This window comes from Oculina patagonica, chromosome 12 (genome assembly GCF_052425735.1).
Source record: "Oculina patagonica isolate OP01 chromosome 12, crgOcupat, whole genome shotgun sequence".
In the NCBI taxonomy this organism is placed as follows: domain Eukaryota; kingdom Metazoa; phylum Cnidaria; class Anthozoa; order Scleractinia; family Oculinidae; genus Oculina; species Oculina patagonica.
The window spans coordinates 27110132-27123767 of NC_135769.1; the positions used below are offsets into that span (position 1 = coordinate 27110132).

The 13636-nt window shown below is 40.6% G+C and overlaps 2 protein-coding genes across 3 annotated transcripts in view; one reads left to right on the forward strand and one right to left on the reverse strand.

Annotated features, from left to right (window-relative positions):
• Positions 1 to 186: 186 nt before the first annotated feature.
• Positions 187 to 10316, reverse strand: LOC144632952 (integrator complex assembly factor BRAT1-like). The gene is made up of 10 exons (XM_078491708.1): positions 9864 to 10316; positions 8469 to 8862; positions 8213 to 8370; positions 7485 to 7491; positions 6919 to 7213; positions 4591 to 4765; positions 3696 to 3796; positions 2656 to 2947; positions 1421 to 1587; positions 187 to 1066 (listed from the first exon to the last, which is right to left on the reverse strand). Exons 1-10 carry the CDS (start codon positions 10303 to 10305, stop codon positions 242 to 244), a joined length of 2856 nt encoding a protein of 951 aa, XP_078347834.1. The 5' UTR covers positions 10306 to 10316; the 3' UTR covers positions 187 to 241.
• Positions 10317 to 10561: 245 nt separating this feature from the next.
• Positions 10562 to 13636, forward strand: part of LOC144632987 (protein flightless-1 homolog) — a 38607-nt gene continuing 35532 nt past the window's right edge. For both annotated transcript variants that reach the window (XM_078491746.1, XM_078491747.1), the window contains exons 1-2: positions 10562 to 10638; positions 10715 to 10825. In XM_078491746.1, coding sequence (XP_078347872.1) covers positions 10579 to 10638; positions 10715 to 10825 — 171 coding nt within the window. In that variant the 5' untranslated portion in view covers positions 10562 to 10578. The remainder of the gene's footprint in view (positions 10639 to 10714; positions 10826 to 13636) is intronic.

Genomic DNA, 13636 nt, shown 5'->3' on the forward strand with positions numbered 1-13636 from the left:
TAAATACAACTGCCATGAATCCCTGTAGACGTGTCTCATAGAGCGAATTGGCACGTTTTATCTCAGGGGGGATCTAGGGGGAAGCTGCGGCTTTCTAATACAACTGGTATTCTGCCAAAAAAGGCAGTTACGCCATTCCTCAGCGGTGCACCCCGTCCTAAGAATGAGAAAAAGGAACTTCATTGTTCAGTCGAGCTTTATTAAGACAGCTTCTTGTCACGTCGGAATACAGATTGACAAATCAGTAACAATCCAATAAATTCTCATCGTGCTGTTCTGCTGCTAAAAGAATATCCTCTATCAACGAAACTGGATCTGTTCTGAGCGCGTTATCAGCGGCTACACATGACTGAACTAAAGCTGGCAGATCCGCCCCTTGTAAAACTTCCTTAAATTTCTCCAAACCAAAACCTTTCCCTAGAGTTTCTTGGAAATCCCTCGAGGTTTTCACACATTGTTCCTGTGTAGAGTTTTCAGGATATGCAACATGTTGTAAACTAGCTAGTATTTTAAGAGCTTTCTCACACACCATGTGGTCGCAATCATTTAGCGCTTTGCTCAAGACATCCAACGCTCCCATGTCGAAAAGAACCTCAAAGCACAACGCAATGCCTCCTGCCTGGAAAGCTTTATCATTTTTAGCATCAGAAGCTAATTCTTCTCCAGAAAGAGTTCCTGATTTTACTTTGCTTGTGCCAGCGCTTAACTTATTGCGTTTGAACCCGGTAAAGTTATCTATGACGGCTTCCCAAAATTCAAGTCCACGCAATTTTACTTCCCAGTCAAAATCCCGACAAGCGTGGCATACGCTTCGGGCAATTTCAAATCCCGATGGTGTTTTCGTTGCTTCCGATTGGCTCCCGACTCCTAAGTCCTGAACTTCGTCAGACGTCGGAAATCTCTCGGTCTGTGATTGGTCGTCCACCGCTTTGTTAGAGGGGAAGATTCGTGCTGTCATCGGATGGCGATTTGTTATCCACATTGTAAGGCATTCCATGGCTCTACGGCGCGGGAACGCCTCGTCATCCTCCACAAGAACGGATGAGAGCTTCCCCAGAATGTTTTCCTGCGAAAATAAACCATCTTTCAGCAAGTATTCAAGTGGAAAGCGCCTAAGAACTACCTACCGCTCACTAAATGGTAGTTTTTAAAAAGACCTTTTACTATTGAATATTTGAACGTCTAACACGAGGAAAGCTATCCAAAGGCGCCTGTGTGGACACGCGGTGGTCTAATAGTTGCGCGTTGGACGCGAAATCGAAAGCGTGAGGAGAAGAGTGTAGGACCAGTGTCCTTGTTTTGTGTTTTGCGTTATTCCGCAAAACAACCTACAAATTGGAAATGCAACATATTGCTGGGAGTAGGGGGGAATTAAGGTAACCTTCGAAACGAAATAAGAATGGTTTGTAGACGGAAATACCTCTGAGATTTGAGCTTTTTGAAGAAGAGATGTCCAAAGCTGTGATTGACAGGCCAAGGATCCAATCAGGTGAATAGCAGAGGCACGGACGTAGCTTTCACTATCATCAACAGCCTTCCACACGAGCACAGGGATGTTATGAAAACACAGAAACTCTTGAACTGAATCTAAAGAAACGAGAATAAATCAACACTATACTCTCAGTTCAGGGAAATTAAGTGCAAACTCTGGAAGTACGCCATGAAATTTATTATAAGCACTTTTAAAAAGCACAACATTTGCCGTAAAGGAAAATGAGGCGAAGGAGCTGCAGCGCAAAATGTGTTTTCTTGTAAACAAAAAATCACCAAAAGGGACCGTGTCACGGATTTTAGCCAAACTTAGGCATAGGAAATGACCATCAAATTTGTTTAAATGTATAAAATAACCTCTTAAAACAGTGAAGGAAAATTTAAATAACACACCAAATGCAAAAGAAGGTACGGATGGCCAAAAGTGTCGAAGATTGAAACGGATTGCCATGTGGGCTTTTGAAATATGGTCCGGCGGAACAGTTTTCAAAGTTAATCTTGTCTGCTTGTAACTTTAATTTATGACGCCCGGGAGACACATTTGGCTGCAATGAAGCTATGGTTTTGTCATTTAGAATCATAGAATTAATTTCTTTGCAAACATTAAGTTTCATAGCGAATATTTGGCAAAATTTAATAACATACGATTAACTTAGCCGTGACACAGTCCCTTTAAATCCACTACCAGTTCATCAATCCCAAGCTTGAAATATTTTAATTAAAATTCTCCTTACGAATTGCCTTTCAGTGTTCTAGTTCTATCAAGACAATATCCCCAGTTGATGATTTTCTTTTTTCTCATCACCAGTCTGCCTGACTGTGTATTGAAATTGTATGGAGAAATTAGAAATTGATCCGCCTTGGTAGTGCGATTTTCAGTTGAGTGTTTACTTTGGTTTTGCATCACAACGCTTAGTCATTGGTTTTAAAAATCTCGCGCCACTTTCTCAACCAATCAGAACTATAACCAAAACCAATCGTGTGTCGTCCACACACATTTTACTGCGCCTCGTGCCGGCTACATGTAATTTGCTTCGAGTTTTGATTGGTTCACTGGATTGCAGGCGTCCTTTGTGATTGGCCAAAGTGATAACTTTGGTTTTGGTTTTACAACACTCAACCGAAAATCGCTCTAAAATATTTAGGCGATTTACGAAGACTTACCTTGGTTTGGCAACTGCAAGAGAGAAGCAACAAACTCCAAAGTTGAATCTCTCACTTCCCATCTGGAGTCTCGTAATCTCCGATAAAGCATAAACGCTAATTTCTCGCGGTTTTCAACCTTGAGAGTAGAACTTTGCTGAACATCTTCACATGGAGGGCTGTTCTCAAGTTTCGCTCGTTTCTTACACCTTTCGTCTGTTGTTTTGATCTCGCTGTTAAACAATTCGGTCAAAAATGCTGGTCTCGCGGCGTCAAGTACTTTACCTAACGTCTTTAGTGAAGTAGATATCACCTTTAAAAGAACAACAAAGGATGTAAGAAATTAAGATTTATGTTTCATGATAAAGGTGTGGCCATGACTCCCATGAGTTGACCTCAAGTTCGACACTCGAACTTACGGCTTGGCCAGACGAAGTCGTAAGAAGACGCAAGTTGAAAATTTGAAACCTTGTTTGTTCAGGACTTGCGTGCACTTTTGTTGATTTGCGATAGCTTGCGTTCATTTTGGTCGGGAGCAAACTTGCACGCAAGTCAGCAAAAGTTTTTCACCGTTTAGCCACCCAACCCAAGCTCTACTTGCGACTTCTTGCCGGGCTACTTGCGCCTACGTTTGAAAAGGCCTTTGTTTCCTCGTTTTGCCATGCTTCAACAGCGCGGAAACACGAAATGTTTTTGTGGTGTAGCAGAAGCAAGTTTTTGCTTCTTGGAGACAAAAATTGACGCTGGAAACAATGCTTCCCGTATGGCAAAACTGGGAAACATTGGGGAGAAGATGCGCGCGCTACGAGTGTTCCTGGAAACATGTTTCCTTGTTTTGCTAGGCCTTTACAGATACTGGAAGGTCCGAGACTGACTACTTTAGCAGTGTTCGGGCGCCTCTTATTGGACAATGACGATCGGAAAAACTTCGTGTAGGGTTTGAATCGGCATTTGTTCTCCACAACGTTTTTCTCTGGAACTTGGAATCAACTTCTCAGGGACAGAAAAAGGTGGGGATATCTTCAAACGAAAATCGTGTCTACGCCCAACCGAAAACTTACAGTTGCGGTGGATTCGGAGCTCTCAATAAGTTGAAGTAACGTCCCGACTAAGTCATCAAACAATTGGTTTACAGTGGAGTATTCTGTGTCTTCAAAAATGTCTGAAATACAAAACGTTGAGGATTTTTATTCTACATACGTTTGTTATTCATATTCTATTATTTCTAGTAATTTATGTGTCTTGTCTGTTTTTTTGAACGTGTCAGTGACCAACACGATAGCATATTCTTCTTTGGTCACTGAGCACATTTTATTTTGGTTTTGTATCTATTGTATATTTTCCTTATTTTAATTATTGCATTTTCTGTAAATAGTGTTAATATTGTTTAATTGTTTTAAATAGTGTGAAATAATAAAAAAATCTGACAAAAAAATCTGAATCTGTGTGAAAAAATTGTATCTTTATGATACATTTTTAATTCCATGGAAATGAGATATGTACCCATATGGTCCCTGAAGATCAGACTGTTAAAGCAATATTAATACGTTTATCAGCCTGAAAGTGTGTTCTCTCCCCTCACAACATTTGTACCCAAGTCTAAGTGAAGTCCGAAGAGGTCGGAAGGTTGTTTCTTTAATATAAGCATTCTAAACATTTTAATGGACACCCCTGGCCATGAATGGCCTTGTCATATTTCACCTTCTTCCACTATGAAGGCAGACACCTAACAGTAAGAACTGGTTCTGAAAGTGCTCAGTTTACAGCCAATGCCCCCCCCCCCCCCCAACAGACAACTCATGTAAGCAGACACCTTTTCATACTTGAGTCATTGAATTCACTTTCTCTGAGGTGAAGTTTTCATCATTGTTTTGAGAGGGTCCACTCCAGATGGCATCCATAATTCCATATTTCATTACACCTCTTACTCACATTTTACCCATTCAAATTCTTTACCTTTTGACCCTCGAACTTCAGCAAAGCTTGCAATGAATTCCAAACAGGCTTTGAGAACTTTTTGGTTGCCATGAAGTTTCACAGTGGATTGTTTAATTGGGTTGATGCAGTACTGGAGCAGGTCTACACAAAGCTTTAGCCAATACAACACATGAGAATGATGTTGAGAGGAAGCCTTGAAAAACAATAAGAAAAATTACACAATATGTGATCAGATCCTCAAATGTTCACACTTTCGTCCCCAGAATCAATAAACATTTATAATTTATTAATTTTTCCAAACCTTTTACATCAAATTCAAGTTAATAGGGAACGGGAATAAGGAAACTTGCATCTAACCAAACTCTCTAAAGAAGAGTTTACAGTTTTCCAAACCTTTTACAACAAATTCAAGTTAACAGGGGACGGGAATTAGGAAACTTTCATCTAACCAAACTCTCTAAAGAAGAGTTTACAGAAGATAACTTGCTAATAAAAATTGTGTTTACCTTTTTGTTAATTATTTTTGTTTTAAAATGTATTGGTCAGTACTTTCTCTGAATCACTGACGTGCAAGCTGCAGAGCTCCCTTTTGGTAACATGCAGTGCTTACAATTCCTACATTTATTTTTTAACATCTGGCAAATAGACACCTCATATACCTTAATTTATGGCAAATATTTATGAGAAGTTCAACCGATGTTGTCACTTCTGATTCAGCGGCATCCACTGGGGAGGCTTCCTGGGGTTCCGGAACGCCCCTTTCAAGTTTCAAATATTGCAAATGAACAGAGCTAAGAAAATGACAAACGTGAGGTTCTTTTAGAAATTTTTCCTTGAATATTAAACATGAGATCAGTACACACGCATACAAGGATCCAGAGTTTCAGACTTCCGGTCATTCTCGTTCCCAGAGCCTCCGTTTCTTTCGGTCACGTGGTCGGCGAAACGAAGGGCTCTGGTAACACTGACTACCGGATGTCGTAAAATCCACGACATCCGGTAGCGCATGCCCTCTGCATAAATGTTCGTCTGCGCCTGCTCAGTAAAAGAAAGGGGAAGGCTGGGGCTGACTGAGACGAGAAGAAAGCGAATTTTGAAAGCTGGTTTTGGCAATTCAAGTCGTTGATATTTTAACTTACACAATTCGATTCGTTTGGAACTCATTGAATTGCATGGCTGATAGATGTGTTGATCGATGTTGTTGTGTCGTCTCTACACGCAATATTATCTGACGGCAGATAGAAAAGTTAGAATCCAGAGGAATTGGAGTTATAGTGTACATGGAGTCGTGGATATCATCAGCTGATAACATTCCGACGGTTGATGATACTGTGAAATTTATTTATGGCCATGCGGAGGTATTGTAGAAAATTCAGAACCAAAAAAGCCGCTGATCGACGAGGTATCATTCTATTGAGCAGCGGTCCCAGGGGGGGTTCTCCGGGATCAAAGTGACGGGGATGATCGAATGGAGGCAAAACTCAGGACCCAAAAAAATCCCTAAGTCTCCCGACATTACCCAAAAAAATCCCTGGACCAAAAACAACACCCAAAAAAAAATCCCTAGTCAAATTACCCCCAAATTTGCTAAGGCAGCGCCAAGGCACTTTAGTTTGATTTTAATACCCAAAAAAATCCCCTATTTAAATCAAGTCACCCAAAAAAATACCTGCCAAATTCTCCTACCCAAAAAAATCCCGGAATCGAAAATTTCGACCCCAAAAAAATCCTTCGCACATCCCCGTCACTTGGATCCCGGAGTACCCCCCTGGGGCAGCGGTAAGAAATATCACATTGAATTTCAAAGTCTTCATGTATTCATGAACTCCATTTAGTGTGTATATCTTGTATAAGCTAAGTTGATGGTGCAAATGTTTGCAATATTTTTAATGCAATAAAAAGTACAACCGACAACGAAGGTCTGCTTCGTGAATACGTTATTCCAACAAACTCCCAGTGTTATTCGGTCTTTTTCCGGTAACATTTTCAAACTTTCCGCTGCATCTTCAATTGTTTCGATGACCGGAAGTATAACCAAAATTGCGTAGAAGCGTTTCGTTTTTTTACCTAATTACGCATGCAGTTTTTATCAGCCAATCAAAAAAATCATATTTTTTACCGTTACCAGGGCCACTACGTCATGTCATTTAAAAAAAATACGCGTGGCCCTGGGGAAGAGGATGACTTCCGGTCCAAATTCAAAAGAGAAAACTGAAACTCTGGATCTGTGTATTCTGAACAGCTGTATAATGGCCTTCTTCAAGTGACTAATTTCAGACGTGGTAGAGCCCCCTCCCCCCATAAAAAAGGCTGGGGACACCCCTGTGATTATTGCACAGCTTTTACCTGTTGTGTAAGTTGCTGAGCTGCAGCAATTGCTTGACAGATAACTTGAGTAAGGGAATGACTTTCTTTAATCCAAGGAGACAAGATGCACTGAAGATTTTGCTTTGAGAATGTTTTTCTCTGCTCCCCATGTGAGAGCAGCCCTTTATCTAGCCTAGTGTCCAAGTCTCTATGTCCATTGACATGACAATCATTCTGTGATTCTTCATTGTTGTCACATGATTGATTTAGGATCACGTCAAGTGTCAACTCTGTAATGTCAAACAGTACGTCCAACCAGTGAAGTGGAAAATCTCTAAAAAAAATAAAAAACAAGGTGTCATGAGAATAATTTGCACGACAGAGTCATAATGTCACCAGTAAGCTTTTTTATCAGAGACATGAAGAACTTTTAAATTGTGTTAGTCTTAAAGATGAATTACAGTCCGTACTGCGCAATCTCGGCTGCAATGTTTATGTGAGCCTCACAAACAAAGCAAAACTAAAAATTACGTGACAAACTTACCTGTTTCTTCATTATTAACGCCAGATATCCTTGCAGAACAAATAATAACAAGTAGAAGAACCTGGACGCTATTTCAAACCGACGTTTCAGCTCATCGGAAATTCTTAAACGATGCGAACTGTAATGGCGGACTAAAAAACTTCATGTATGCTGTCAACGAAGTGTAACGTTTCAACGAATTCAAAACAAAAACGAAAACAAACCCCGAGTCTGCGCAGTACGGACTGGAAATCAGCTTTAAAGAACTCCAAAGTAGCTGTGTCTACAACCTTACTTTTTTAGGTGATTTGATCATTGCCATCTCACTCCTCCATGAATTCTACCATTCTATCGTTATACACTGAAAGTCCTTATGGGAGATGTAGTGGCCTAATGGTTAGCATGCTAGACTCAGGATCGGGTTTGAGCCCTGGCAGGGGTCATTGTGTTGTGTTCTTGGGCAAGATGCTTTACTCTCATAGTGCCTCTCTCTACCCAGGGCCCAGTTGTTCAAAGGGTGGATAACCCTATCTACCTGATAACTCACTTTCCAGCAGATAACTGTCATATAAAACCTTGGCTATCCACAAGATAGTGATTTATCCAGTGGATAGCATTATCCACCCTTTGAACAATAAATTGTTGCCAGGTGTATAATTGGGTACCATTGAACAAGTTGGGGTAACCCTGCAATGGACTAGCATCCCATTCAGGGAGGAGTAGAAATAGTCCTAGTGGATAAGCTCTGGTGGTTTGAGCCACTTGGGCCTGATGCAGACTTTACTTACTGTAAGTCCTTGTAACTGGAACTTTCTTGACAGGAGCCCAGACCAGATACTAGTTCAAGTCCTGTTGAAATAAGGCCCTTCTTGAAAAGATCCATGCAGGACCCAAGAAGGACTTCTGAAGCAGTAGTCTGTGGAATGTTTTCAGCAGCTGTTAGTTTTCTCCACTCCAGTGACCCTCTGCTGAAAAGAAACAGTAAACTACGGGCTTAACATTGAAAACATTATCACTGTTACTGACTGTATAAAATGGCACCAGTTATCACTTCACAAATAGTTACCTTTTCTTTGCTGTTTTGCATATTACATCAACAAGTTTCTGACAGACTGTTGAATCTCCAACTTTCATTAAATTCAAGCACTCTGGAAATAGTTTGGTATCTTGTAGAATCTTTTGTCCAGACACGGAACTCTCGCACAGTAGCATTCTTGTAACTTCAATCACAGCCAACATTGAAGTAGTTGGTGTGGATGCCTCTGGATTAAGCATTGATCTCAAACTTCCAACAATGATTGCAACCTTGTCATTGTCTATGAGGTTGTGTTCTGTCTTGGGGGTTTGGTTAACCATCCACTCAGTCTCTTTGATAAGAAACTTTGTGATTAAACTTCTTGCTGAATTGGCAACATACATGCTTCTGTCAGAAATACAGTCCAGTGCACACTCTATGTGATCTGAATGACAGCAAAAAAAGCAAAAAAATACATTGCCTTATACATACATATCATATCACAGACTTCTATACCTGCCAACTCTCACGCCTTGGGCGTGAGTCTCACGCCTGTGAGTTGAAAACTTCGATCTCACGCCAACTCACGCTTACGAACCAATTTCTCACGCCTAGTCGAAAAATGTGAGTTTTTACAACCACAAACGACACATTTTGCAAAAAATGTAATCTCAAACCAGTGCGAGAAAAGAAAACTCCATGTAAAATGAGTATATCGGGATACTTTCCCCGAAATGACAGAGTTTTGACAAAAAAAAAAGAGTTGGGAACGAGGTTGTGTTTAGCAAAACACGTCCATGTACTGGGATCGGGATATGTTCGGAACGTCTTCGGAATACTTCGGACATCTTCAAAAAACTTCAGACATTGTCGTATCGTCTTCGGAAATCCTGGCACTCTCAGGATAAAAATTTCACGCCTTTGACCCAGAAAAAGTTGGCAGGTATAGACTTCCCCTGCCATTAACAAAATCAAATCTTTAAGATACTTTGCCATCCTCTAGTTTTGAATAGGAAAATGGGGGGGGGGGGAGGGCAGGGGTGTGTGAATTTCCTGCTTCCAGTACCTTTTCCGCCCAGTTTCCATCTCTTTGAGCTATTTCTATTGTGGTTCCCACTACCTTAGGAATCCTACTTCCGCCCCTTTTTCTCCGGGGCTCTTGCACCCCCTGTCACCCTCTACAAAATACAAGGCTGTAGCATTTACCCAAATCAAAGGGAAAATATTATCCATCCTGTATCTCTTATCCCTTGTATATCCTGCTGTAAGGTCCAGGGATGAAGGAGACAGGATGAGACCCCCAAACTGTTTAAGTAGTTATACCCCCACCCCCCCACGACCACCACCACCACCACCATCGGTGCCCCTGGGGATGCTGGTGATACTTTCTTGAAATTGACTTAAGGATATCACTTCATTCAACTATCACCTAAAATAAATTTCTACCTGTACTTCTGAGCCATAATACCCCATCTTTGTGCTCTGTGAGAGAAATCAACGCTTGAAAATATCCATTTCTCACAATGCCCTCATTCCACAAGATTGGATTATTCCTTGGTTTGTCAAGAAACCGGGCAACAAAGTCTCCGTCTCCGTCACTTTTAAAAGAATTGAATATCTCTGCCCTTGCCACAAGACATCCAAACAGTCTGAGAAAGAAAGTAGATGATTCAGGATTGGAGAAAACGTGGTCCTTCGACATGAACTCGACAGTTCCACACTGCAAGAGTTTTTGTAGTTCTTGTTCGTTTTTACAGACATTCTTTAACCATTCAAGTATTCTTTGTAAGCTTGTGTCATCTATAATTCCATCGGCATTCTCTACAAGTAGATTAAACAGGGAAGGCAGTATTTCGGTCCAAGTTTTTTTCTCTTCGATTTCATACATTTTCGCGCGTGTTCCGTCCAAAACCTCGAAATGACAAGCGAGACGGTGTAGGGTGGGGTAAGGAAATAAAAAATTCAGTTCAAAATCATGGATGACAATAGTTCATTTGTCTTAAATATTTAAAACTAACAGTTTTGTTACTTATTTCTTTTTGCTAAATTGTTAAGTATATTTTTCCTTTTATCTCTTTTTTTCATAACATTGCATTTCGCAAGTATCCTCACCCTACCCTTGAGAAAAGCGCGAGTGTCGACTGGGACGACGGCCTGCAAAATGGCGGAAGGTGTGTTGCCGTTCGTCCGCGGTCTCGATTTGACCAAGAATGACTTCAAGGTATGGCTTTCTGACCATATTATCTCATCCGTTAAGACCTTTAATGTTTAAACAATTGTTTCTGTTTCACATGTAGAAGCTGGATTTTCCTAAAAGAGTGGCAGACATGCCAAACTTACGATGGCTGAAGTTGAACCAGACTGGACTGGACGCTTTGCCAGATGAACTATCTCATCTCATGAAACTGGTGAATAATATTGAATTGTTATATTACTGAGCTGAATTTGGATAAATTTATATACGACCTAGGTCTTTTTCTAACAAATGAAATCTCTGTACAATTTTATACGCTGCGAACAACGTTGTTTACAGAACATGAACATGCAATTGCAAGGAATTTAGCTATCATTTATGGTACACCTTTTACAATTTCTTCGGGCGGAATGTATAAAAGGAACTAGCGCAATGAAAGCTTTACCAGCAGCGAAACTGTATGTCGCACTCGAGGTTTGTTAGAAAAAGATAATCAATGTTTTGATAATCAGGTAACTGTGATTTTAATACTGGAAAACAAAATTAATAGCTTTCAAACAATCTCAGCATGCTGACCGAAAATGCAGTAACTCCTCGCCTTTGTTACACGAATGAAACAGCCGAGAGGGCTAATAACTTCAGCTGTTTTTCAATTTTTATCATAAATTCATGTAATAAACCTCATTAAATTGCAAGGTGCTGTCACCAAACTTGACACCTCTCTTTTGGAGTCTTGGCAATGACCACTCAGGTCTTATTAGGTCAAGCATTTAGTTTGCTGTTCCCTTCGAGTCTTTAAATGATATCTTGTGCACCTTATGTATCAGTCAAATCAAAGGTCCAACATCCCCCCCCCACCCCACCGGGCATACCACAGGCACTTGACACCTTTGCCTTCCCGGGTGGAAGGCAAAGGTGTCAAGTAAATAAAGTATTACCTACCTTACCTACCTACCTAGGGAGTTTGATAAGTTTGAAGTTTTCCCGGGGTGGGGAATTTGATCCGACCACTTAGGGGGTGGGGAATTTGAACGCAGACTTGATTTTGGTTATCTGGCCCCAGTAAATGGACATGGGTTTATAATCATGGTGGAGACTGATTATCTTCTATGTATTGGTTATCTTCTATGTATAAATTATAGACTAGTGGTAACCACAGGTTAGAAAGTGCGGGCCTTGACGCACCTAGGACTACCTTAAAGGCACTGACTGGTACGAGAGTGCTTAATGTTAGATGGCAGTGTCGATAAATAAATGATAAAATGGACAAGACAATGGTATTCCGAGTAACGCGTCACGCAAGGAATGTTCATTTCCTATTGCAACGAACCAATCTATGTTGTTGATTACACAGTTTTGTGAAGTGTAATCGAGCACTCGTTGTGAACTGAGATGTGTTTTTTCTCAGTCGGTAAACTCGCTATGTTGTGCTTGCCTTTTGTTAACGTGGCGCGATTAATGAAAAATCACTGGACAAAATTAAAGACAATTATTCCGAGCAACGCGTCACGCTTTAATCATTGCCGCGAACCGGCCGTGAACCAGTCAGAGTTGTTTTTTGATTGACAGTTGATTGTGAAGTGTAGTCGAGCATGTGGTGTGAATTGAGATGTGATTTTCCTCGGTTGATAAACTCGCTCTGTTGTCAGTGTTATAACGAATTCCTCGAGAATAACCGTTACTGGAATCATTCGCTTTGCCGTTGTTTAATCTGTGATATAATCACAGCAAATTTTCTCAAAAGCAGCACCTATAAAACAACGTCTACAAATTGTAATGTTTGCAATCTTCCATGTGACAGAGGCGTAGATCTTATGTGACAAACTGTTGAGAGATTGAATCATTTTTCGCATTCTTATCATTCTTGGAGAAGAGATTTTTCCTTTCCGGTGTTACGACAAACTGTCGTGATTGACACATTTTTTGCATTCCGATCGTTCTTAGTGGAAGAACAAAATTTTCAACTTCCGGTTTGCAGATAGCCTTTATAAACGTGGCGCGCACGCGTAATACGCAATCGGCTGGTTACTGTCAAGATTAGGGTTGCGGGCCTCTCTTGGGCCCGCAAATAGAGGAGGGGAGGGAATTTGAATGCAAACTTTCCAAAAATTCAAAAAAATATTTAAAGTCATACATTAGCTGATGGTGATGCCATCCACTTTTTAAGACCCTTACCCTTTTTTCAGACCAAAATATGTGATTTTCCATAACTAAAAATTCGGTAATTGTGAAGAACAGCTCCCCGCTACCAACTGTCAGTCAACTGTTGGCCGACTGGTTACGGATGACCAACAGTTATTTTTCGCAATTAGCAAAAAATCAGGTCCGCTGATTTTTTAAATAATTTTTATTGATATTACATTACATACAGTCTGTACAGGTCCGCTGATACGTGGTCTTAAATATCCAGGAATGGCTTCCATTATCATAATAATATCGCTTTTGATTTTAACACACCACATTTCAAGAAAGAAAATACCAAATAGTATACAAAATATTGCATTTTGTCTTATAAAAACCATACCTAATGAATTCCAGACCAGACTGCACAAAACAGGCCCTATTTCATTGTAAATCATTCAATATGATATCTTTACCCTAGTTCAGATCAAAATAGTGTAAGTACTATACCATTTGGTGCCCCCACCTACCGTACTTTATAGAGGGGGGGATGCCACCCCAGTGCAGTAAACCATGACTGCAGAAAGGGAAATTTGAGAATTGATGAAGTTGACTATTATGATAATCTATTATGATTATGTATTTCGTGCCGTAAATGCCCTGGGACAGTCTACATCGGGGAGACAGGCCGCAGATTGGCTGACCGCTTCCGAGAACACCGCCTTGACGTTATTCACAAGAGGAATGACTTGCCTGTAGCATTTCATTTTAACAGCCCAGGCCACTCACTTGATGGCGCTTGGGTCGCCATACTCAAATCAGGGCTATCAAAGAAAGACGTCCGCCAACGAGAGGAGATGAGACAAATCTTCAAGTTTCAAATGCTCGCTCCCCAAGGGATGAA